Source organism: Aulostomus chinensis, chromosome 24 (assembly GCF_037954235.1).
Source record: "Aulostomus chinensis isolate RoL2024-O1b breed Wild chromosome 24, RoL_Achi_v1.0, whole genome shotgun sequence".
Taxonomy (NCBI): Eukaryota; Metazoa; Chordata; class Actinopteri; order Syngnathiformes; family Aulostomidae; genus Aulostomus; species Aulostomus chinensis.
The window spans coordinates 2416811-2443085 of NC_141343.1; the positions used below are offsets into that span (position 1 = coordinate 2416811).

At 46.1% G+C, this 26275-nt stretch overlaps 1 protein-coding gene and 1 long non-coding RNA gene across 2 annotated transcripts; both read left to right on the plus strand.

The window, feature by feature from the left end:
* The first annotated feature begins 354 nt into the window (after nucleotides 1–354).
* LOC147238373 (uncharacterized) lies at nucleotides 355–2486 on the plus strand. The gene is made up of 4 exons (XR_015111837.1): nucleotides 355–627; nucleotides 897–1004; nucleotides 1115–1627; nucleotides 1738–2486. It is a non-coding gene; the product is annotated as an uncharacterized LOC147238373 (long non-coding RNA).
* Nucleotides 2487–16719: 14233 nt separating this feature from the next.
* Nucleotides 16720–20235, plus strand: LOC147238374 (homeodomain-interacting protein kinase 2-like). The gene is made up of 9 exons (XM_086197332.1): nucleotides 16720–17197; nucleotides 17333–17521; nucleotides 17627–17808; nucleotides 18079–18202; nucleotides 18361–18471; nucleotides 18559–18645; nucleotides 18734–18921; nucleotides 19043–19338; nucleotides 19443–20235. Exons 1-9 carry the CDS (start codon nucleotides 17006–17008, stop codon nucleotides 19862–19864), a joined length of 1791 nt encoding a protein of 596 aa, XP_086053458.1. The 5' UTR covers nucleotides 16720–17005; the 3' UTR covers nucleotides 19865–20235.
* Nucleotides 20236–26275: the final 6040 nt, after the last annotated feature.

Below are 26275 nucleotides of genomic sequence, written 5' to 3' on the forward strand. Positions count from 1 at the left end.
AAAAGTCCTCCATGTGAAGAGTCACTGTGACTTAACCTCTTGTTGTATCTTCAGCTCAGGTTCATGATGGACCTGCAGAGTCCTGTTGCCCAAATTCTACTGGTGCTTGGCCTCCATACCCAGTCTTTCTTAGGAAAAGACTTTGACTGAATCTGGAACTGAAAGGTAACGACCGCCTCTGCAGAAATATAACTTAGCTCCACAACCCTGTGGGCTTTGTTCAACCGCAGACAATTAAAAGAGTCGATTAGCGTGTGTGTTAAATGTGTCTGCAGGAAGCAGATATGTGTCTGATACAGAAAAGGATTCAGCCGGTGGAGACGAGGACGTTCCTGCTCAGCTCCCGTTGTCGGCCTCTCTTGTTAAGTATCCAGTCTTTTTCTGAAGCTCACATACTCTGGAGGAAGTTGAGGATGCATCAGACCTTGATTATTGTTTGTTTCAGCTCAGGTTCCTGCATCCTGGTGATCAGCTGTTTCAGCTTGCTTGTGGCCAGGATGTTTTTTTACTAAATGCCCTAAGGAGGATGCTCCAGCTGAAACTACTTCAAGAAGAACTCCATGTGAGGTGCTTGAACACCCTTTAGTTCTCTGAGCCCCTGGAGCCCCCTGAGAACACCAGCACCTGGTAAGTCACTACTAACAAGTTAAATCATGAAATCCTGCTAGTCAATGTTCTCCAGTTCTTCTGAAGTTACTTAATGGATGTGATAGTCACTCAATTGACAGAAGCCTTTATTGTCCTCCAGTCTGAGGATGTCAAGTTAGAACAGTTATCTGATGGAGAAGCTCTTGTTGAGGTCTCAAATTTATTGATGGAAGTGAATGTAGAAGTCATGGGTCAAAAGTCCTCCATGTGAAGAGTCACTGTGACTTAACCTCTGTTTGTATCTTCAGATCAGGTTCATGATGGACCTGCAGAGTCCGGTTGCCCAAAATCTACTGGTGCTTGGCCTCCATACCCAGTCTTTCTTAGGAAAACACTGAAAGGATCTGGACTGAAAGGTAACGACCGCCTCTGCAGAAATATAACTTAGCTCCACAACCCTGTGGGCTTTGTTCAAACGCAGACAATTAAAAGAGTCGATTAGCGTGTGTGTTAAATGTGTCTGCAGGAAGCAGATATGTGTCTGATACAGACGAGGATTCAGACGGTGGAGAGGAGGACGTTCCTGCTCAGCTCCTGCTGTCGGCTGCTCTTGTTAAGTATCCAGTCGTTTTCTGAAACTCAGATACTCTGGAGGAAGTTGAGGATGCACCAGTACTTGTTACCAAATCACAACTGAATCACTTTTGCGCTTCCTATGGACTTTTCCTTAATTAGGTCTAACTTCTTGCTTGTGTTGTATGTCGCTTTGGACAAAAGCGTCTGCTAAATGAAAATTTCGAATTGTAGAATTGTAGAGAAGCTCTTGTTGAGGTCTCAAATTTATTGATGGAAGTGAATCTTGAAGTCATGGGTCAAAAATCCTCCATGTGAAGAGTCACTGTGACTTAACCTCTGTTTGTATCTTCAGATCAGGTTTATGATGGACCTGCAAAGTCCTGTTGCCCAAAATCTACTGGTGCTTGGCCTCCATACCCAGTCTTTCTTAGGAAAAGACTTTGACTGAATCTGGAACTGAAAGGTAACGACCGCCTCTGCAGAAATATAACTTAGCTCCACAACCCTGTGGGCTTTGTTCAACCGCAGACAATTAAAAGAGTCGATTAGCGTGTGTGTTAAATGTGTCTGCAGGAAGCCGATATGTGTCTGACGCAGACAAGGATTCAGCCGGTGGAGACGAGGACGTTCCTGCTCATATCCCGCTGTCAGCTGCTGCAGGAGTTGGCGTTGGCTTTGGGGGAGCTGTTCGGGCACAACACCGTAAAGTCCACTGCACGGATGAACAAAGTGGTGGTACTTCTTACTACGACGTTCCTAGAAGGTGGAGCAGGCGAACAGGTTGGTGGAAACGGGGATCACAGTGAATGGGCTTTTCGAACCGGTGCTGCCGCTGACGCAGCCTGCGACCCGGATCACCCTGTTCAACGTGCCGCCGTTCATAAGCGATAGTTTTCTGATCAGTGAGCTTTCCCGCCATAGGAAGGTGGTGTCTCCCATGAGAAAGGTGCTTTCTGGGTGCAAGTCACCATTTTCTAAACTAGTCATGTCTCATCGCAGACAGGTGTTCATGATATTAAACAACAGAGCCGAGGACTTTAACTATCGATTCATGGTGCCGGTGGACGGTGCCGGTGGACTACCCACTATTCGCCACCTCCTCCCTGTTAAAATGCTTCAGCTGTGGGGAGGAGGGAAACCTTGTCAGAGCCTGTCTGAATCGGGCCGCCTCGGTTGAGGCGGGGCCCACCCCGCAGGGCTTGGAGCCGGGGGCGGTGGCGGTGGCAGCCGCTGACAAACCTGTACCTGCGGCACAGCGTCGGACTACCGCCACGGCACAGCGAAACGGAGCAGAAAGAGAGAGGCAGGTGGAGTGGAGCGAGCACAGGGAGGTGAGTGAGGAGGGGGGGAGTGAGACTGGGAAGATAGGTGACACGGGTGAGGTAGTGGGGGAGACAGGTTAGGTAGTGGAGATGTCTGGTGAGAGGGAGGGTAATGAGGTAGGTGAGGTGGTGGAGGAGACAGGTGATCTGGGTGCGACAGGTGAGATGAAAAGTGTTTTCGGTGAGACAGGTGAAGAGACAGGTGAGTTGGGTGCGACAGGTGAAGTGACAGGTGAGGTTGGAGGTTGGAGTGATGGAGACCTGCGTGCCTGAGTGGACGCCCGTTCCTGTGAAGCGGCGCAGCAAACACGGAGGCGTGCTGAATGCTGTGACAGAGATAAAGAGAGAGAGAAAGGAGGAGAGACTGATGGACAGACGGGGACGTGAGCAGGTGGAGCTACGGGTGGCAGCTTGAGCCTCTTCAGGTCTGTAGCCTCCTCCAGCAGCACCCGGGATCTGGGATGAGGGGAGCCTGAAGGCTCCGTAGAAGAAGAAGAGTTCGTAACACGTATGAGTACAGGAGGAGGAGAGAGAAGCCCAGTGCACCATGGGAGATCCCCTGGCAGTCGAAGCCGATAGCAGCACATCTAAGGGCCAGCCTAAGCAGCCCAACTATAAGCCTGATCAAAAAGGAAGGTCTTAAGTCTGCTCTTAAAAGGTAGAGAGGGTGTCTGCAATCCTGGACCGAAACTGGGAGACGGTTCCACAGGAGGGGAGCCTGATAGCTGAAGGATCTGACTCCCTGTAATGCTCACCAAGAACAGCCCTACCATGAGTTCTGCTTCAATAAATGTATTCCTTTGTAAATGTTGACACTGCCAGAGAACCTTCTTGATGCTTCCTGAGATGATAGTGGGTGTTGCTGTTGGTGTGGAGAGCAGTGCAGTGACAGGTGTTCTGAATATTTGGACCATCGGATGCTTGTGAGTTGGGCTGACAAACGATCAGACACCTCAATATGATGCTCCTTGTACCAACACCCACTACCGCCTCAATATCAGCAGCTTTCTTAGAGTCAACAACATTTTAAAAGTCAGGTTTAGTCTGATGAAGTTGCCAGGAGTGCACACGCCATAGTCATGTGAACACAAGCAAGACAAATGTGTAATGGCTGAGTTTCAAAATGGCCAACACAGTCCAAAGACATCAAGAGGGGACCAGGTTAATCCAGACTCTAAATTGACCGTAGGTGTGACTGGGAGAGCCAATGGTTGTCTGTCTCTATGTGTTGGCCCTTCCATGGACTGGTGACCTGTCCAGGGTGAACCCCGCTTCTCCCCTGAAGGCTGCTGGGATATTTTTGTTACTTTGTTCCCTTTACGGTGGTCTTCTGTTGTTTCCTGCCTCAATAAACATTGTCGTCCTTTTGAACGCTGCATCTTCACCCCTTGCTCGGAACGTGACATTGATGTCTGTTGGCTCAGCCGTCTGACAGATTGTGGGCATAGAATAAGAAACTCAGTTACTAAAAATAACATGAAACAAGAGGGGAGCAACCAGAATGACAAATATACAAGTTCATCCAACACTTAAGGCCAAATCAACAAGGTTTTCCTTTTCTGCTCTCGTTTTCAATCAAAAAACACAAAGTCCAACCAACATTTCAACAGCAGGTTTACCTGCTACTTTTTCTTTGACATATCCTCTTAACAGCAAGCGACTTATTTAGAAAAGCTCCGTCTTTGCAAAAGTCAAAGTGTTTCCACACCGGACCGCAAGTGTGACTCGATCATTTCTCGCTCGCCAGCTTCTCCTCTGTCATCCGCCGTGCTACGCTTGGTTGTTCTGAAATTCACGCTGCTGCTGGTGCATGGCCATGATGTCACCGACAGGCAGAGTAAATCAAGTCATGTTTAATGTCCTTGTCAGTAAAGCACTAAAAAACAGATTGATACAAATTCTGCTGTGCTTCAATCTCGTGTCTTCATTTCCTGGCATCGATACAATCGATTGATTACATTTTAAAATCATTTGGATCCTGTGACGGCCCCAGGCCTGGGTCCTATGTAGTGTCCTGAGTGCAGGGTAGCGTTGGCGGGTGTGTTTCTGTCTTTGCAGGTCTGAAGCAGCCAGGTCATGAGGTTGACTGGGAGCACCTGACCAGTCTTCCCAGTTAGGCCTATTTAACCCCGCCTTCCCAGACGCCTGCTCTGCATTGCTGTCTCCCTTTTGCGCGCTGTTTTTTTGTTTCTCCTTGTTTCACACCAACACCATGCACCACATGTTGACCATCACATCCATCCACTGGCCTACACTCCTGATACTGACTTCCACTCCTCATACGGTTGATTGGTTACTTTAGTGAATGTGATTTGCCGCTACTAAGTTTTGGCCTAGAGCCGGTCGTAACAATCAAGATGTCATCGGGAAGGCCAACTAGACGAGCACAGATCGATGTAGTGGGATCATAGGAATGTAGAACGATACATTGATGTAGTCGATGAATTGTTACACACCGAATACATGTGGGAGGTGGGAGGAGTGGGTTTTTTTCAATGAAGTGATTCACTTTTTGCTGCATGTTTATATGCGTGAAAATGTCTACAAATGAAGTTTAAGTGATTGATGGAGAGACAAATGAACTCAACTCTCCTTGGTCTGATGTAGAAGCTCACCGGCGAGGCCTTCCTTCATCATGAAGGTCCATCAGGCAACAGTGAGACGGTAAAGAGCACCAAAAGAAATTTAGTCACAGACTTTTCCCCACCACTCTGAACTCAAAAAAACCTTAAAAAAAATCTAAAATTTGATACAATGTAAAAGCCTACAGTCAAAACTGCACAATCTTTCAACGTCATTGTGTTTTTCTTCCTTTAAACTGCTGACAATTCCTTTTTTCTACAATTTCATTTTGACATTTTCACATCCGCAAACAAAGGACCCACACTCTTAAAGTTTACAAACAAAAGAAACACAACACAAAAACATAAAGGATAAAATCCAAAAACCAACGCAATCACAAAAACACACATTTACCCCACCAACAGACTCGCTCAACATCTGTGGATCTGATCAGCTCGAATAGAAAACCAGAAATGAACGCATACGTCCATCGTATCAGTCCAACTTCAGGGCAGCATCTTACTACACGAACCAAACATGACAAACAGTAGCCCCCCACCAAGGTTCTTCTTCAAGCTCACCTTTTCCTTTGACTCATCCAGGTTCCTCACACCTTCCCCACACAACTTCAGATTGAACTGATTCGTTCTTTTCAGTGGCTTTTACCTTTTCTGTGTTCAAACAGGAGCCCGGCTCTCTGAGTGTCAGAGTCTTCAGTATAACTGATGAAAAAACTAGAATCCATCTGTATGGGTACCGACCGGTAACATGGAACGTATCTTGAAACAGACAACGTGAGGGATTCAAATAAAATGTTGCCCCCAACACTTCCGACAGCCAGTGTTCCATATCTAACCCAATCGTGTGTGTTGTGTACGTGCAATCTTGTGAACAATCCCAAAACGCATGAATTAAGGAATCTGTCGTTCCACAATGAGGACAATTCCATGACATGTTTGTCTCATATTTATTAACTTCATCTCTCGTGCAATAAGCTCCGTATACATTATTTTAATTTGAATGAAAGGTAAATTGTCTTTGGCTGTAATATCTCTTGTTGAGGTCCAACTTTGCCTCCATCTTAAATTCATGTCATGTCTCTTCAGCTCCTGGTTCCAGACGTATTCTGGATTGCAGCAGAGCGTCTACCTGATAGGATTCTTGTCAAATTTTGTAGACTTTTCCTGTTAATTTTCTACTTGTTTCTGAATCAAATAAATGGAAATCCAACAACTGAATACAACTTTTAAGTTGCTTATGCCTGAAACACTCGGGGCAAACGAGACACAGGTGGTGCAGTCAAACAGGTGGGACACATGAGGTCATCACAGGAGGACAGGACATGACCACACAGGAACAAGACAGGATGGTGACGATACAGGCAGTGATAAATTAAGTGTTCAATGGATTCTTCACACAAGCCACAGAAATGACAAGAGGATTCAATTTCAGTTTTAAATCTCTCGTGTTTTTTTTTTAGCTCGATAAATTCTATGTGTCATTTTGAATGAATCAATGAAGGCTTTATTTCAAACATGAGAAAAACAAAAACAAATCAAAATGGTCAAGACAACAAAACCAATGTTAACGTCACCTGTTTGAAAAGGACTAGGAAGAAGCAGATGCTTGTTTAATCCTCCCCTTCTCTCTCAGTGATGAACAATCATCTGTTGATGTCAATGTCCTGTCTGTACACACATTCACAAGTGACCGGATGGAGTTAAATGTACGTACCAACACCTTGTAGAAGCTTGCTTTTTCCTTGATTTGGTCATGCATTTCCTTCATTATGTTGATGTATTCTTTTTTTATTAGATGTGAGTTACCAAGTAATGAGCGACTGCTAACGTATAACGCCTATGAACTGTGGAGTTCCTAAGAAATATATAACCTGCTTGAACTATTTTAGACCTGTTAGTCTCTGTGCTTTTCCATAAAAGGTCAGGAAGGATGTTCATATGCTGGCTTTATAAATGTATGTGGAAGGACCAACCAGGTGCCAACATGTCTACCTTATGGTCTGGTTGTGAAAGTCTAAGAAAACTTATTCTGTGGCTTCTGGGTGACAGATTGATGGTTGTCTCTGCTGGTTCTAGAGACTGGAACTGACAGGACCAGGCTCGGACACAGAGTTCACGGCAAGGGGATATTTATTGTCTTGTGCTCCAAGCAGAGAAATCAATGGGCTATGAGAACTTAACTAATCTACTCAGAGCTATAAAACTTAGACAAAATGAAAATCCCTCCAATCAAGGAGGAAAACACAAAGGCTATTAAATATTACCAATAAATGAAAATCTCTCCAGCTGCAGAGGAAAAAAAACAGAATAAAGGAAACTCACTAATAACAAGAACACTCTTGAAAACTGGAGGCCTAAAACTATGAAAGTTAACCAACAAAAAAAATCACTCCAAGCAGAGGAGAACAAAGGGCTGCAAACTTATCAACAAAATCTAGACTAACGTACAGATCTTACAACCAAAAACTCTCTCAGGGGCAGATGAACACAAAACAACAGGCACAGCTGCGTCAACAAGGCAGAGGCTGTGGCAAGAACTGTGGATCAACGGACTGGAGTGAACGCACAAGGATGAAACACTCTGGCACAGGACAAAGGGAGACAAAGGCTGAGTCCGAATTGCAGAGTCGGTCTGATCGTAGGTCTCAGAGTCGGTCGTAGGCTGTCTGAAACCACAACTGGCGCAAGTAGCGACCTACTTCGCAACCTGAATTGTAGCCTAAACACACCCATATTGTAGGTCGGTTCAGGTGCATCCTACGGAGCAACCTAGGGCCCACAATGCACCGTGGACTTCTTCTTCGTCCCCTAAAAACTTGTGGACCCGCAAGCCAAGTTTACGCCACCAACAGTCTCCCATTCTCATGCAACACGAACATTTATAGTCATTGGTGATGACTAAAGGTGTGTTCACACCAAACGTGACGCGGTGTGAACACACCTTTACAGGTGCATTAATGTGCTTAATAATAGAGAATGAGTTAAAGGGGTGTTCAGAGTGGAGTGCAGTACAAAATCAGGCCAGCAGGTGGGGCTTTCGTTGGTGCTGTCTACCTAATTGCGGTGTCAGTGCTCTGCCAGCAGAGGTCGTGCTTCACCACCAATCTTAGGGTGTCTGAATGGTGCCGCCGTGTTTAGGTTGTAGAAGAAGGCTAGAGAGGGCAGTGGTCAGCATTGTGGCCTCACAGCAAGAAGGTTCCAGGTTCGAGTCCCTGCTCGGGCACGGGATCTTCCTGTGTGGAGTCTCCATGTTCTCCCTGTTCCTGCATGCGTTCTCTCTGGTACTCCGGCTTCCTTCCACCGTCCAAAGACATCATTTTGGGGACGGGGCTGATTGATACTCTAAATTGATCGTAAGTATGAATGGTTGTTCGTCTCTGGATGTTGGCCCTGCGATGGACTGGTGACCTGTCCAGGGTGAACCCCGCCTCTCACCCGTAGATGCCGGGATAGGCTCCAGCCCCCCCGCGACCCTTACTAGTAAGGAATAAGTGGAAGATGACGATGGAAGTAGGTTGTAGCAGTAGGATGTAGGTTGCTGCTTGGCAATTCGGACGCAACCAAAGACCATTTCAACACAAGGTAAGGAGACACAGGTGGAAACAATCAGGGCGGGGCAGACAATCAGACTGGCACAGGAGGAAGGGCAAGTGACCTGAAACGAGAGGAGAGTCAATCTTTCACAATAAAACAGGAAGTGAAGAGACAAACACCCACAACCTCACCGCGGAGTGACAGGAACCATTTGGCTCCAACCTGTCTAACCACCTCACAAGTGGCCAGGGACTCTTTTCAACTTTTGGTCCTCACCTGTGTTTGACCCCAGTCTGCATGCCCCCTCCCCAGTGAATGTGAAGAGATGTATAAATACCTGACAGTTTCTCAGAACAACAGAGGACGTCTGATGCTCCATGAGTGGGTTGGAACTTCTCTCTCATGCATGAATAAACGAGAATGTAAGCTTTGGTATTTGAGTTCCTAGGCCTCCTGTCTGGTCACTGCTCCACTGGACGATCACCTCAATCCGGGCCACACCACCACAAGCTCATGAATATACGTGTTCACATATGTACATATTTACAGACAAAAGAGAACAATGTCATGTAAAAGACATCTCCTTCATTTAATTGCTGGTCCAGATATTCGTTTTGAAACAAACCTTAACAGAATTATCTGGCCACAAAATGGACCCAGCGGAGACGGAACATTTTAAACAAGCATTGTCTACTCAAGGTGCCTTAATTGGCCAGCATGAGTCGTCTCTTCGGAAGCTGATGGAGTCTCTTCAGCAACTGTCTACCAGTGTGACGCAGCTCAACAGCCGCATGGTGAACGTGATGACTCAGCTTTCTCACGTCTCCTCCTACAGCTGCCACACCACCTGCGGCTCCTCCTCCATCGGCCCGGGAACCTTTCATCCCTACTCCTGCTAGGTACTCAGGTGATTTAGGGACATGCAGACAATTTTTACACCAGTGTTCATTGGTGTTTAGACAGCAGTCTCACACGTATGCTACTGATCAAGCTAAAGCAGCATTTGTCATGAGTTTGATGAGAGAGAAGCTTCCACCTGGGCTTTAGTTGTCTCTGTAAATAATCCCTCTGTGTTCAGATTTTCAGGCTTGTTCCTCCTCAAATGTACAAGGTTTTTGACCCCCAGTCTGAGGTAAAGAGGCCAGTAGCCAGCTCTTCTCTCTCCTTCAGGGAAAGAACTCTCATTTTAGCCGCTGTATGGCTGGGATCAAGTGGCCTTGCAGGGAGTATTTTTGAAAGGGTTATCTGACGAGATTAAGGATGAAGTAGCAGCCAGAGACAAAACTACCTGTTCAGAGGAGTTGATTGGCTGAGCTGTTCGCCTGGATAACCGTTACGGGGAAGGCAGAGGGAGAGAGTCGGTAGGCAGAGAGCCCAAATTCCTTTTCCCTCCACCAGAGAACAATCATGGCTCGCCACTCGTCTCTTCTGGATCCCACTGGCGACCGTACAGCTGTTTCCTCTCCACCTTTGTCCTCAAACCAGGGGGAGCCCATGCAGATAGGACGAATGAAGCTTACTGCTGCGGAGTGTCAAAGTTGTCTCAGACTGGGGTTGTGCATCTATTGTGACCAGGAGGGCCATTTTCTCGCCAAGTGTCCTGCCTTGCCAAAAGGACAGGCTCATCAGCTGACAGGAGGGCGCTGGTGAGCCAGACTTCCAATCCTCCAGATCCTTTCAAATGCATCCAGATTCAAGGTATGCTACAATGGTCACATGACACTCTACCTCTCCAAGTTCTTATTGACTGCGGGGCCGAGGACAATTTTATTGACGCCAATGTTGTGACACAAGCTAACATTCCTGTCATAGAACGGTCTGAGCCGAAGGATGTGTTCGCCCTTGATGGTGAGCCATTAACCTGAGGAACTCACCAAACTATTCCCCTGACCCTGTCCCTATCTGGAAATCACCCTGTTACCGTGGGTCAGTGATGGGACGACATGAGCTGTTAGCCATTGTTAGCTTCAAACTAAATCAACTCAGCACAAAGAAGTATGGACATTTGTGTTTGGTAGATTATTTCCTTGTTGTAACAGTGCTTCTTGGCAACAAGTCCAATACTGTTGGAAAGCCTGTTTATTTCCCTTTTCAAATGGTGCCACACCAGCTCTGATTGTTCTGACTCCATTCAAAAACTCCTGGCATCAGATCTGATCTTATCACCAGTCAATGTCATTTCACAGATGTAAAAACGATTGAGGAACTGAAGTTTCCTGTAGTTCAACGTTGAGACTGAGCCGGTCCAATCACAGTCCCTCCCTTCAGTCAGGCCTCTTTTCTGTCCTTTGGCCTCCCAGTGCGTCTCATTCATCCAACCACTGCTTGCCAGCTGCCCTTCTGTCCCATCTCCTCACATTCAAAAGTGCCACTCTTCCTCTTGATCATCTCGCAGTCATCCTCCAACACCTGGGCTCCACCTTCCACAAGGGACTCAGGACACCTTGCTGGTGGAGGCCCTGACGCCCCGCTGCAGAGCGCACTGTCAGGATGTTTATGTTCTCAGTGACCAGGTGGACTCGAGAGTTTATTATGAACCAGATTCCTCAATGGACTTTGATAGGAATGGAGCTCAACAACACATGAACATCACGTCCTGGCAGCCGTCATCACAACTTGATGAGGCAACTCAGGGCAGTGATGATGTAATGAGTGATGCATATTAATCTATAATCATGACATGGAATCTTTGATTTGTCAACGTCAGGGCCGCCCCGGACCAAATTGGGGCCAAACGTGAAATTTTATTTGGAAGACTGCCCCCCCCCCCCCAACACACACACACACACACACACCCTTCTCCCCATCTAAATTTATTATAGGTACAAAATGACCATACATGTCATTTAACTTGACCTTTACTGGCAAAAACAAATGTCGGCCTCCTGTAGATGCGGTATTTTGGCTTTGGCCAAACAAAGTAAACTCAATCCAAACTTGTCATGATGTCGGGTCTACAGTCCGAAGAAAACACACTCCTTTCAGGATGGAACAGACTGATATTTGAAACTTTCAACACAAACAAAAGCATGTCATAGACTTCCTCAGTATTTCTCCATCTCCTCAAGAACTGACTGTTATGAATTAAATTCACCAGCGGATGGCGACATTTATGTGACAAAGGCCTGGTCACATTGAAGCGGTTCACTCACAAATACATGCTTCCCCTCCACTTACGTGGTGAGTGCTCGCACCCCGCTGGACATTTCTACATATTTCATATCCTTTCCCTACAATAATATAACACACACACACATGAGTCAGCAATAGTGATGGGACCGGAAACACCGATGCGTCGGCGCATGCGTTGAGCTCATAGAGCAAAACCACGTGTCGGTGCGCGTATCGCTTTAAGAAAGTCACGTGACCGATGCTGGCACTGTTTGGAACTGATACTGAGGCACCAAACTGTTTATAAGGAAGCGCATCTGTCAATGGGATGTATCGGCCAAAAGAATCTCTGATCTGATCATCGTTCAATTCACCAAGAATGATGGCGCAGCCTCAAGCCAAGAGAGAGGTTTCCGCCGTGTGGGACCATTTTGATCTCACATCAAAAAATAAGGTGTTTGTTTTAATATCCTTGTTGTTTCATCCTGTTCCTCTCAGAGTTTCCACTTGATCTATATTCAAATGGACTCTTAGTTTACTGTTCATGTTGTTTTCTCCAGGTTCAGTGTCGCATTTGTTCGACAGAACTCTCCTATTTAAACAGGAGCACCTCTTCAATGCTGCGGCATGATAGGGCCAGGCATGAGAATGAAGGCCCAGATCCACCCAGGATCAACTCAGGTCTACAGCCACTCTACAACTCACTCACAGTGGCTTTATTGATAATTAATTCCTATGAATTGATTCTTCATTTTCAACCATCAAGCTTCCAGGAAGCAGATGCTGGATGAGGCTCTGCTGAATTTCATCCTGAAGGACTGCCAGCCCCTCAGCACTGTTGAGAGTGAAGGGTTCAGGGAACTGCTTCAGGTCCCTGAGCCCTCATGTTTTGCCAACCAGAAAGGTTTTCTGTGGAAAGTAGCAGTTGATATATCCTGTTGATTTAATCTTTAATTTTAAATATATTGATTTGCTTTTGGTTTGACTTGGTGTAATTTTCAGACCGTCAAACAAATGGTGGCCAAAAAGGATGAGGAGGAACGGGAAGGAGTGAAAATGGAAGTCCAGCAATCTGTGGCAGTGAGTATAACAGCTGACATGTGGACATCCGTGAACATGGAGGCTTCCTGGGCTCTGACCTGTCACTGCGTCAATGAGAATTAGCAGTTGTGTACATCTGTGTTGGGAGTGCAATACTTTCCACAAAGTCACACTGCTGACAATTTGGCCCAAGTCAAAAGGGGCATGATGGAGGACTGGGCCATAACCAATCAAGTAAAGTGTCTTGTGACTGAAGCAGCACCAAACCTGATTGCATCCACTAGACAGCTCCAAATTCAGCTCTCAATTTGTATTGCACATAGTCTCCATTTATTGTTGGAAAATCATGTGATCAGATCCCCTGTTACGGCTGCGGCCGTAATCTGTATATATTGGGAGCTTCTCTTAAACTGTACTGTTTTTTTCTTATGTGAGAGTACGACCTCTCTCTGAGAATCTTTGTCAGGTGCTGCTCTCCGCTCATTGGTGGTTTCCTGAGTGGTCGAGGCGGATTGGCTGCTGCGGGGTGTGGTCTTCTTTTAAACCTGGAACTGTCAGTCTGTCAGGGACTCTTTTTGACAGCAGACGTGTCCCATCGCTCCGTCGCCTGACCTGCCTGTGCGCTCTGTATCCCTGCCTTTTCATTTGTTTCAGGTTGGAGAGTGGTGAGCCTTTGGTGTCTGACATGGTTGTGAGGCTTCGTGTGGTGTGATCGGCAGCCACTGGTGCGGTTTGGTCTTTGATCGGTGGCCGACGGCCTTTCACTTTGTCACGTGAACAAGCACTTGTACATATTAGCCTACCACTTCACTTTACACAGCACGTTACAGCGACGCGTAGGGGTGAACTGCCATTTGTGGTCTGTTTTTTTTTTTTTCCCTTTTAGTAGAGGGTTGGGTTTAGTTGATTGCATTTCTGTTTCTTTTTGTTCGCTTAGGTTTTAGTTAGATTTCTTTTGGGGAGAGAGTTTGTTGTGTTGGCCTGGGTTCACCCTGAAGTCCTGCTGTTTTAAATCTGTGCTTGTGTATTATTGTGAGGTGAATAATAATAAACAAAACTCACCTTTTGCCTGCATCTAAACCGGTTGTCGGCTCATTTATGTTACACTCACCAAACCCCTAGACTGGTGCGTAACATCCCCACACTTGCATCCATCAGACACAAAGCGAGGCACATTGTCACCTCCTCCAGATCAAGCACTACAGCCAAGGACGAGCTCGCTCAAGTGCAGCAACAGATGGGACGACCGACCCTGAAACTCATCAATGAGGTGCCAACACGCTGGAACAGCACGTATGAAATGCTGTCAAGGCTGCATGATGAGAGGGAACCAGTGGGGGTGTCTGTGGCCTCTCTACAAACAGACTGGACTCCACTTACAGCTGATGAGTGTACCATCATGGGAGAAACACTTCTTGTGCTTGCTCCTTTCCATCAAGCTACAGTGGAGTTGTCTGAAGAGAGGAGAGTGTCGGGGTCAAAGGTCATCCCGATGATGAAAATGCTCTATCCTGCACTAGAGCGTAATGCTTCAACCTTGCACACACAGGCAGCCACACACCTTCATGAACACCTGAAGCGTGGAGTCACAGCCACTGCTTCCAGTCTGGAGTCATTAAGAGTGTTGCCCCTAGCAACACTTCTAGACCCCAGATTTAAATCACTCAGGTTCCTCAGTTCCTCCAAGTGCAATGAGGCCGTCAGGAGACTGCGGTCAGAATGTGCGTCTAATCGGACGCACAAATGAGCCCCAGCCGGGACTGTCTTCACAACAGCTGTCTGCACCCACTTCAGGCATGTTATTGAGCATTATTTGTTTGTTGTTGTTTGGAAATCTTGTACTAAAATGCCAACTTGTTTTTTAGATAACCTTTGGCAACATTGGGTCATCGAAGTGGGCAGGCAGACCAAAAGTGCCGCAGCTGATGCCATCCAGGAGGTGCAGAGATACCTGGCAGAGGGCGATATTGCCAGGTCCCAGGATCCTGAGATTCTGGGACAACCAAAAGACAATCTATCCAAACCTCTACCAGCTTTCCTGACAATTTCTCTGCCCTCCAGCCTCATCTGTGCCGTGTGAGCAGGTGTTTTCTACAGCTGGAGAGGTTGGATCAAAAAAGCCTAACAGACTCAATTTCAAAATTTTGGAAAAAGTTTATTTTTTTCATAAAATTTGTAAAAAAAAAAAAATCCCAGTCCACAAGCATCCTCATTCACAACACGTTGACTGAGATTTTCACGTTATGATACATATTCACATGATTTATTGACCGTATCTAAAAATATCAAAGATATTTGAATGAAGACATGAAATAAGACAATATAAAATACAATGACTTAAATTATATTATTGAATATACGAGGTCATCAAATCAGTGTCAGTTGAGTCTGTCAGCTTGGTTGCCTGTAGGGATTTTTAAGGTCCAGCAGGTGTCAGTATTCAGTGACACAGGATCAACACAGTATCAGCAGAGTTTGCCAATGTGTGGAGACGCTTCATGACGCCTCATCTACCCATCACTAGTCAGCAAGAATGTTTATTCAGTTTACCCATGTTTGGTTAGGTTTGTGGTTCTCTCCCTCTCTGCTCCGAGGGCAAACCAGCGCAGCTGAAGTGGGTCGTCTTTTATAGTGGCGGCAGCTTCTGGTTGGGCAGGGTCGTGCCATTGGGGGTTGACATTGCTGAGTATTTCTGTGTGGTTATCATTGATTGTGAAGTGTTTGATGGGGGATTTTATTTAATTCAATGTATTTGTTTTGTGGGGCCTTTTACAAAAATATGTATTGAGAATTAAGGTCAGTTTATGTGTTAACTGGTAGTTGGTTGAGCTGGGGAGGAGCGTCAGCTATATAAGGCCCCAACCAACTCCACTCTCGAGGGAGTAAGAGAGAGTAATGCTTGCATGCATCTGCACAGAGTGGAAGTGCAGTTTAAACAGGGTTTTTTCCCTCTTTATCGTTATTGTTATATTTGTCCTGTCCCCTGTAAATAAATGCACCGCTAAACAGCCGTCTGTGGCTCCAGCCATCATTTTCAACTGAAGAACACCACGTTTATTTGACAATGTACCCCCATATAAAAGTCCAAAACTGATGCTGATAGGCTATAGACTTGGCTAAAGTTGATAGCCTCTCAATATACAACCTCCAAAAGGTCGTTTTACTACTCTTTTTTGTCAGAGGTGAATGCATAGGGCGTTACAAGACATTCAATAAAAATGAAACAGGGCCGCTGGAAAAAAATAATTCTCCTGTCTAGACAGAGACTGGAGACGGGGCCTCCCACCTCATGAGCAGCAGCTCAGGTGTTTGTGCCACAAAGTTTTATTTCAACAACAAACCCACCTTCAAGTGAAGCAAGAGCTTCCTCTTGTTTTGTCTTTTCCTTCCTCTGGCTTGCTCCTAACTCATGATGTCTTTTGGACACCTCGAAAGGCTACCACTCCTCATCTGCTACCTGCAGCTCTGGAAGTGCCCACCTCTCTGACTGGTCAGATGCTGAGTGCTGTCAATCATTGCATTGACGCATGCGGGGTCACATTACAGGTCTCTTCTCTCCTTCCTCGGGGTGATTTGGTGCTGTACGTGTGCCTCACTGTAGCGCATGGGTCCCCCCATGGAAGATGAGGCCCTACACAGCTCATGTTCTGCGTTTAGGGAGCGGGGGCCATTGTCTTTATGGAGATGTGCACACAAAATGTGAAGAAACCCATTTGTTCTTTTGTCTCTCATTAATCTCACAAAAGCTGTTGCTCTACAAAATAAATCTAAAACTCATCTGGCTGTCACCTCTGAATCCTGACTGTGATCTTCCTGTCCTGACTGTGATCTTCCAGTCCTGGCAGTCATCTTGAAATCTTGACTGTGATCTTCCTGTCCTGACAGTGATCTTCCAGTCCTGGCAGTCATCTTGAAATCTTGACTGTGATCTTCAAACCCTGACAGTGATCTTCCAGTCCTGGCAGTCATCTTGAAATCTTGACTGTGATCTTCAAACCCTGACAGTGATCTTCCAGTCCTGCCATCTCAGTGTGATCCAATACGATGATGTCAGAATGACACATGAAGTCCATCAAATGTTTAAAGACACCCTTGCTGAGCTTTAGCCAAACCCCTCATCACAAGGACAACCTCAGGACTTTTGAAAGACACTGAAACAATCAGTGAATTCAATTGGGCACCGTGACCCTCAACACATTCACACTTGATTCCAAATAAAGAGCCTAATTGTGTGGTAAATAGGTGAGATAAATGGCCACCAGGAAAGCCAAATCTTTCCTCCCTGGAAGCAGTTTTGTTTCCAAATCCACAAACTATGAGGTGCTGTCCGTCCTTGGTGAGGGTGGCTTCGGGAAAGTCCTCAAATGTAAGAGGACTGACAAGAGCGGTAACGAGAGAGTCGTGGCTGTCAAAACCATGAAAAAAGAGGATGGCAAGGTGGAGGTAGGATAGTTGATACTGCGTTATTTGAGTGGTACTTCCATTGTGATAGTACTGCTGCACATTCTACTGTCTCAATTTACAAAATCCACTGTGACAATCTCAAGACAATAAAATCTTACTTTCCTCTTTCTCCAGGTGGCCTTGCTAAAGAAGATGAAGAAGCTGGCCAATACCGACCTCTTTGTCCACTGGGAGCAGTCCTTTACTCACAGAGGACATTTCTGTCTTGAGTTTGAGTTCTTGGAGAAAACCCTGTTTGACCTCTTGGAGGAGACGAGAGGCCGACCTCTCAGTCTCCTAGAGATCAGGCCCATCATCAAACAGGTACGTTCTACCTCGTTCCTGTCTGCACTCATAGAAAATGGGCACCAAAGGACTACCGTTGACATTGTCATCAAACTAATGTTTTTTTGGTTGTGACCCTTGCAGCTTGCTACTGGACTGCTGCATCTGAAGGCGGCGGGGATCGTACACGCCGACCTTAAATTGGAAAATGTCATGCTGGTCAACCACCAGCAGCAGCCATTTAAGCTTAAGATCATTGACTTTGGTCTGGCCAAAAAAGTCGCCGCTGTGGAGCTGGGCTCCATGTTTGGGACCCTCCCGTACTAGTGAGTAACTGCAACCATATCCATGTCTGAGTGGCTCATAATGGTGGTCTCAGTCTTATCCATCAGAACTGGAACAAATAAAGCAACAACTGGAACGACAATGCTCAACAGAACAGAAAACATTTGAGCCCAGAGCCCAGGTGGTGGCTCACTGGGGTCAGGATGAATAATCTGTTTTACCAAGACTTCATTGTAACAGGAAATGATCATAACCCAATCATGCAGGTAGTTTCTTGGCTAAAGTGACCTTCCATTTTCATCCTCCGTCAGTTCACCTGAGATGCTGCTGGGGCTTCCTTGTAACGAAGCCATCGATATGTGGGCCGTGGGCTGCATCGCTGCTGCTTTATTCAGCAAGGACCTGCTGTACCCAGCAACGAATCCCTATGACTTGGTAGGTTCCACCTAAGTTCTACTAGTGTGGGTACTCTTTTTGTTGCCTGTAGTTTCAAGTAGAAATATTTGGTTCATGGAGAAACTGTCGTTAGGGATTGGGTTTAAAGTCCTCCGTGTGAACTGTCATTGTGACTTCACCTTGTGTTGCACCTTCAGCTCAGGTACATGATGGACATGCAGGGTCCTTTCCCCCAAGATATGCTGGAGTCTGGCCTGCTTACACACTACTTCTTTTTCAAAGACTGTGACGGGATCTGGAAATTAAAGGTAGGACTTTGACAGCAGATATCTAACTGAGCTACTTTGTGAGGTAAAAAGAGTTGCTAAGCATTTGTGTGTTAATTTTCTCCTCAGGAACCATATATGTACCAGGCAGACACAGGGACTCAACCGCTGGAGACCAGGATGTACCGGCTCAGCTCCCTCGATCAACTGCGCTTTGTAAGTATTGAGTGTATTTCTGAGGTGCGGCTCAAAGATTCTGGAGGTGGTTGAGGACACACCTGACCTTGATTGTTTTTTCTTCCAGCTCAACCCTATCAGGTTCCAGCGTCCTGGCGATCAGGCTGCAGAAACGGCTGATCGCCTGATGTTCTTCGATCTTCTGAAGCGGATGCTCCAGCAGAACCCCGCCTCAAGGATCACTCCACGGGAGGTGCTGGAGCACCCTTTCATTTCTATGTGCCACCTGGAGCCCTATAATTACATCAGTGTTTAGTAAGTCAAGACCTGGATTTTATTCTTTAACGTCTCATTCGTCCATGTTCTCTCACTCATCTGAAGTTACTGTTTGTATGTTATAACCATGCAACTGACTCAGTCTTTGCCTGTCTTGCAGTCCAATGACATCCCTTCGATTGATGTCTGGGTTCGGGGTCCCGACAGGCTGCACCTCTGAGGTTCAGCCTCAATCTACACGAAAGAGGAAGAGGCCATGTGAGGATGTGCTGGAAGGAAAGGGTCAGAAGAGGAAGAGGACAACAACTTCCCGCCCACCTACATCCTGCACCCAGACTGAGGCTGAGCCTAAACGTGGGCACAAGAGGAAAAGGCCCAATGGTGATGTGGGTTCAGGAAAAGCTGCCAAGAAGAAGAAGATGGCAGCTCATAAAGAAGCTGACGGAGAGAGGACAGGTGAGTGGACGTGTCCTGTGTCTAGACATGAATTCCACAGACAGTATTTCTCTTTAACTGCACAGAGACGTGCTTGTGTCTAATATGTGACTGTTGACTTCCAGGGCCTCCTCAGGCGAACACCAGGGACACACCAGGGACGCCACCCGAGGCAAGGACCCCCGCGTTTAACCAGGGTCACCCCGTCAACGAGTCCCTGCCCTTATTCTCCACCGCCCTTCCTCCCATCAACCCTCCTCTTCATCGTGTTCCACCACCACCTCCTCAGGTTCACCCTCTATATGTAGCCAACTTCGGCTACATCCATCCTCCACACTGGGCCCCATATTTTAATGTTGTGCCCCCTCCTAACAATCCCCACTTTGGGTATCCACCACAACAACCTGCCCTTCAACACCTTATGGCACCTCGAGGAAACGTCCAATTTATTTGTCCCCCTCATCACTTAATGCCTCGCCCCGTCAACGCCATTGCTGCCCCACCTCTTCCACCCTCTGCCGCCCTCCCAGAACCAGCTCAGAGATAGACATCGACTGGAAGTGTTACATCCTGTCAAGGGGGAACGGAGAACACAACATGAATGGACACCTTCCTCCATTCCCAAGCCTGACAAACTGAAGGATACGGCTCTACCATGAACAACAAGGTTTATTTAAAAATAATGAATGGACACAAATTAACCCAGAAAACCACATGGACTTCGGGGTGGGCCCAGGCCAAAATAATAAACAAAACCTCAACTCAGCTGGAAGGGAATTGACCTGCAAAAGAAAAAGGGAAACCAAAACACAGGAAACTCTCCTACCTCCCTAGGGACAAAACAGGAGGAACAGTGATCAAGAAAATGGCAGCCCACCCCTACTGCTGCGTGTCGAACTTAACACAGAACGCAAATGCACGGGGAGTTTGGAACGGAGAAGAGGAGACGCGGCTGGCCCAGATCTTCCTCCTCATCAAGAGCCACCGGACCAATCAGCAACCGACGCCGCACCTGTAATGAATCACTCACTCCACCACACCTACAGGGGGAGAATGAGAGAAGCAGACCCGCCCATGGGTCATAACAGAAGCGGCCTCCACCTCCCACTCCAGGAGCACTCATTACTCTGCGCTGGAACTTTGAAGGAGGGCGTTTGGGATTTTTGTGTATCTCAAATTAAATCAATGTGAACTTGAAATCTGTCTGGACTGTGACGATCAGGGTTTGAAAATGTGTCTTTGTGTCTGGAAAATGAATTCCTGGATATTAAATGTTCACTTAAAACTGATATACTGAATGCTAAGCTAACGATGGCTACTCCCTCTCCCTCTCCTTTCTCCTGTTCAGTTTGCGACATGTTTAGTTACTCCTCTGCCTCCTTCGTGATACTGATAAGTGCGTTAAATGTAGTTTTTTGTAGCGCTGGAGGTGAGGCTTAGCGAGGTTGAACTGGACCTGCGGCAGCTCCACACCCATGGATCTAAACAATTAGCCGCTAGAGCTAGCCAGCCCCCTGATAGCAGGTGCGGATACATCTGAACCCTGCACACGTGTCCTGTGTCCAACCTGGTCTTGACACGATGCAAAGATTATTCCATAACAAATAGTTTTTGGAGCAGATATCTCATTCAACACGATTCATTTTTCTCCATGTAGCTCCAAAATTTGGTCCTATTGACTGACAGAACTTTTTCTCTTTTATTCTTTAAAAATATATAAGAAAACAGGTTTTGAGGTCGTCTTTTGCCTTTATTTTTTTCTATGGTTTTTATTTTTCAATATAAAGTCTGTCATGGAGTCTGCCTTATTAAAGAATATTTCAGTCATTTCATTTATTCTCCTTTTTTCTCCTTATTTAATATCTATTATTGATTTATTAGTTCCTGTTACCGTGGGTCAGTGATGGGACGACATGAGCTGTTAGCCATTGTTAGGTTCAAACTGAATCAACTAAGCACAAAAAAGTAAGGAAATTTGTGTTTGGTAGATTATTTCCTTGTTGTAACAGTGCTTCTTGGCAATCGGTCCTTTACCGTTGGAAAGCCTGTTTATTTCCATTTTAAATGGTGCCACATTTGTAAGGAGCGTGCATTTGTGGGATGAGCAGCAGAGCTGAGGATGTGGGTTGCACCTCATGAAAATGTTACCAAATCTATTGTGCCGATGCCAAACAGCTGATTTTGCCACTGACTCTTGTTTGGTGTTTGGTGGATTGGATGATTGAAGTTTGAAGAAACAAGACGCACTGGCACTTGAACAATTTATCCATTTCATGAACAGGAGCCTCGGTCGCGTGTGGAAGAACCAAACACAACCACAACAGCCTGGCACCTCCTCCCCATGCTGGTCGCCAGCCTGCTCACACACTGCTCCAGGACGGCATCCCATTCTTCAACCAGCATTTGTTGCAAATCAGCCAAGGTGGTTGTTATAGTTTTGAATTGGTTTTGGGTGATTTTTATTAAAGTTTTCAGGTCACTATTCCCCACACAACTGCAGCCCCCATAGCCCCACAGTCACACCGACGGTCAATTTAGAGAATCAATCAGCCTCGTCCCCTCTTGATGTCTTTGGACTGAGGGAGGAAGCTGGAGTACCAGAGAGAACCCACACAGGAACAGGGAGAATACCTTCCTCCCACACGTTCAGAGTGAAACCACCTTCAGATGTTGTTTTCTTTATTTAATATGGGATTTTGACAGCTCCCTTCTCCTCCTTTTTATATATATCCATATATATCTATATGTGTGAGTGTGTGTGTATGGATGTGCTGATTCAGAGTCAGTCGGTCACACGACATGGGAGCTACTTGGGAAATCAATTTATTTAGCATTCAAATTTCCTTTAAAATAAAGGGATAATGAAATTGTGAAAGAAGAGGTTGGTCGTCGACTTATTTAGTGATGATATCTAGAATTGAATTGCAGTCTCAAGGTCTCGTGACATAAAACCTCTTCAAATCTGAATATGGCATGACTATATAGAAGAGGAAATTAAAATAAAGATCAAATAAAGTGAAGGAGAATTGGATGAAGCCCCTGGGAAAGACTTTTAAAGTATAAAGTTAGTAAAGTAACTGCCAGACCACCTGGAGGCGCAACATTTCATGAGTTTTTTTATTTTGTTGAAGCCCCCAAAAATCAGATTTGTTTTGAAGAAAAAAGGAATACTTTCCTGGATTTCAGTAGGGCCCCCACACTGCCCAGTGTTCGGGTCCTAACTCTGAAATATTTCAACTTCCCAATCAGGCACTGAGCTGAAACTGCTTCCTTGACTGGGCGGTGATTTGGTACCAGAAAAATCCCAAACAAAGCATTTGTTGATGACTAGAAATAAAAGGTATGAACCCAATAGACCCAAGCAATCCAAGCTTCAGGAGGTATTTGCAGCATCGAATTATATAAGATGGGCATATTTCTAAAGTTACATGAAAACTACATGAATGCTTGTTACAAATCTTACTACTGCATGGAGGAAATAATGCCATGTTTGTAAGCATGGACACCGCAGGGAGTTGAACCCCATTCCACTTGTATGGAAGCACCTCTACCAGTGTCTTTTGCTTTTTTATGACATTTGGGGAAAGAAAACCTTCATTAGCAACAGCATTTGGTGTTTATATGCAAATGTCTACTGTGGTACAGGAGGAACTCCCAAGTGTGTTCAAGCTACCTAGAACGGTGTGTGTGTTGTTGTTGAATGTCATTAACATGGATGTAAATATGCTGTTGCAATGAAGGAAAAAAGAACCCCTGGAGTGCTAAAGGACAAGATTTTAGAGGACTAAGTTATTGAAGGTTTAATGTGGTTGAAACATTTCTGGTTTCATGTAAAAAGATGAAATAAAAGTCAAAGGTTCTATTTATCAGCATCTGCTCCTGATTGTGCTAAGCTAACTAGCAGTGAGCTGGTCTCTCATGCAGAACACAAATGTGTCTGTCTTCTTGTCCTGCTCTTTTGATGAAGGGCCATAAAGTGTATTTTCTAAAATGTCACCATGTGATATGAATGTGTGTGTTTAGCTTGTTGCCATAGTAACATGCTAAACATTACTTACCTGAAGAGACCTGCTCCACCAAGGCTACACCCAGATATAAAGGCTGGTCTACCTTGGTCTCCTTGCATCGGTCTCATGAGTGAAAAGGGTTGAGGATCGGCAGAAGGACCCTGGCGTTGCCTGACCACACCCCCGCGCAAGATCTTGCTGCCACCCGAGGAGAAGAGAGGGATGAGGAGGTGGGGGGCTCTCACGCTTGACGAGGGAGGAGAAAGACAACACAGGGTTGAGTTTATTCCCTCATCATCCAGCATCCTCATCTCATTAAAAACATCATTGGAAACAACCGACACTCGGTCCATCGATCAAATCCACACTTCAGTTAGGAGTTCCTACCTGGAGGTCCTCTGTCCCGACTTCCTCTGTCCCCGTCATCAGCCACACCAACACCAGTGACCTCTGGGTCTCCGAGGTCGTGGACTCTCCGTGTCCCGTCCCAGTCTGCCTCCTCCTGTGCTCCTCTCTCCACCCAGAGGTGGGCTGTACCCATCACCTCTGGGTCTGTGAGGGACTGGATCCTGCTGGCTTGATGTCTACAGCTGCCGGTGAGCAGCTGAGACCAGCAGCTTCATCAGGATCTTCATTCCATCGCTGTCACTCAGGTGAACCTTCACAAACAACACATTCAACGTTGATGCACAAAATCAACACTGGACTTTGAATACATCAACTTTTCCTTTCTACTACAAAGAGATGCATGTCACACATTTCCTGCTGCCGCCACCACATGGGGTTTACTTACGCCATCTCTGCACCACAGCTCACGGCGTTGCAGGGGGAAGTGCTCAGCAACAGGCACGTACTTCACACCTTAAATAAACATCACAATCATGAATTATTAAAATGCCTGGACAGATCCTAGAGACACTTTTGGTTCTGCAAAAGCTGATCACGTGTTTTTGTTAGATGCTTCAAAAAACAATGCAACTGTGTAAATGTAACTTTCACAAACTGTAACCAGCAAAAGGCGGTGAACTATCAACTACCAGTAAATCGGATTTTCTAGAAACGTGCAGGTGTTTTTGGATAAACACATCAACTGTTACAAACGTACTCACCCATTCGTGCAGCCACGTGCTGAAACTCCTGGCGCAGAGCTTCCTGGTGAGCCACGTCAGTGTTGAGACGTGGAGGGAAGTCAAGAACAAAGACCTACAAAACAACAGATGAAATCAAACCGCTCATCATACACATTTAAATATTTTCTATGTATGTCTGAAAGTGTACAACCGAGCACATTTCACCCTAGAAGAAATGACTACAAACAAACAAACGTTAAAACCATCTACGTACATTCCTCCAGCGCCTGCAGACGGAGGTCAGGAGCAAGCCGAAGTCTGCTCCTGCCAGGCTGATGGTCCTGCTCCTCGTCAAGTTGTTGCTAGGAGCCAGGAGGCAGACGACCTCGGGTGAACGGGGCACCACAGCGTGGAGGACCTCAGTCCTCAGCTCAGCGGCGCTGGCCCCTGGTGTTGACATCACACCGAAGGCCAGTCTTCCCTCAGGCATCCTAACGAAACCGTCCACGACTCCTCGCAGGTGGGAGTCTCCAACGATCAGTCCAAACTGAAACAAAACAACCAGTTGCTTGGAAGAATAAATACAAAATCATGTTGACTTGGACGAATTTCAGTTCAATTCCACATCACTGCTACCTTCTGGTGTGGAGACTCCACTGGAAGGATCAGCTTGTGGCTTTTCCCAGTCAGCTCTGAAACTGGCCATTTCTGGACAGCGTGCCGGAAGCCAGTACCGTAGCCTATCATGAACCAGTGGAAACACACAGATTTAACTAGTAGACATTCTTGGTAAACCAGGCCTTCTACAAACAGGGAGTATAAGAGGCACCTTCAATAAAAGCAATGTTACATGGAGTCGCTGGTACATACGTGCATCATGGTGGAAGCGGGGCTCCTGTGGCTCCCAGGTCACAGTTGACCAGGTTGTAGCCCGAGAGCGATGGCCACGGCCACGAGGCATCTAGAAAAAGAAGCCCAGGCATGAAATAACTCAAGCAATCATAAAAAACTTGTTGATGCGTTCACATACTCGATCCAAACCAAGTAGCCACAAGAAGCTACGTTACAATCGCCTCAATCAAATCAATGTTCATGAACCTGCATTTTAATATCATTCCTTCTGAAATTCTTCATCATCACCTTGTAGTGCTGCTTCATTCACAAATGACTACATGCTATCAACAAGTCTCACTCCTGCATGTCTGTGCAAAAAATATCCCCGATTACAGACGGTTGATTTAAAGAAACCTGCAGAGCTTCACCGGGAGCCACACACCAGCAAACCAACGGCAAAAAAGAGGCTCATCATCGCAAAGGCAGCGCAATGTAGGCCTGGTAATCTACTGAGACCAAGTAGGGTTTGATAGCATTTAGAAGGCTTAAAAAGAACATCCTGCTGGCACAACATGCTTGTCCATTTTGGTGAATTCCCTTTGTATTCATTCAATAATATGAACACCGTCAAACACTGGGGTACATTGGAGAGCAAACACACTCACCAAAGTCAGAACGAACCCCAAGCAGCATGAACTTGCATTAATATTTGCGTTCTCGATACATTCTTCTCTGTTATTGACTCCGTTGATAGACGAAGTCAAGCAGTGTTGTCCATTATTGGACTCTACAGAAGTTCGCATCTGTCCTCCCGCTGCCAGCCAACAAGAGAGAAGCGCTTCTCCCTCCGTGAGCGCTTTAGGAAGCTGGAACTGCAGAGACTAGCTAGTTAGCTTAGCGCAGGTTAGCGTTAGCGCTGGAGTTAGCACAATGGAAGTTGTTCCAAAACCAGTCGGTGCCTCTGTTGTTGGAGAGAGTTCCAATACCTACATTTCTTAAATCTTTTCAGCCTCTTGAAAAGGATCAAAGTTTTGCTTTCCTGGGCGC

What these genes read in the sequence shown, in the direction of transcription:
- LOC147238374 (XM_086197332.1), top strand. Translation starts at nt 17,006, where the DNA reads ATGGCCACCAGGAAAGCCAAATCTTTCCTCCCTGGAAGCAGTTTTGTT. An exon ending in AAGAGGATGGCAAGGTGGAG is followed by an intron (nt 17,198 to 17,332) that starts GTAGGATAGTTG and finishes CTCTTTCTCCAG; the next exon opens with GTGGCCTTGCTAAAGAAGAT. An exon ending in CAACGAATCCCTATGACTTG is followed by an intron (nt 18,203 to 18,360) that starts GTAGGTTCCACC and finishes TTGCACCTTCAG; the next exon opens with CTCAGGTACATGATGGACAT.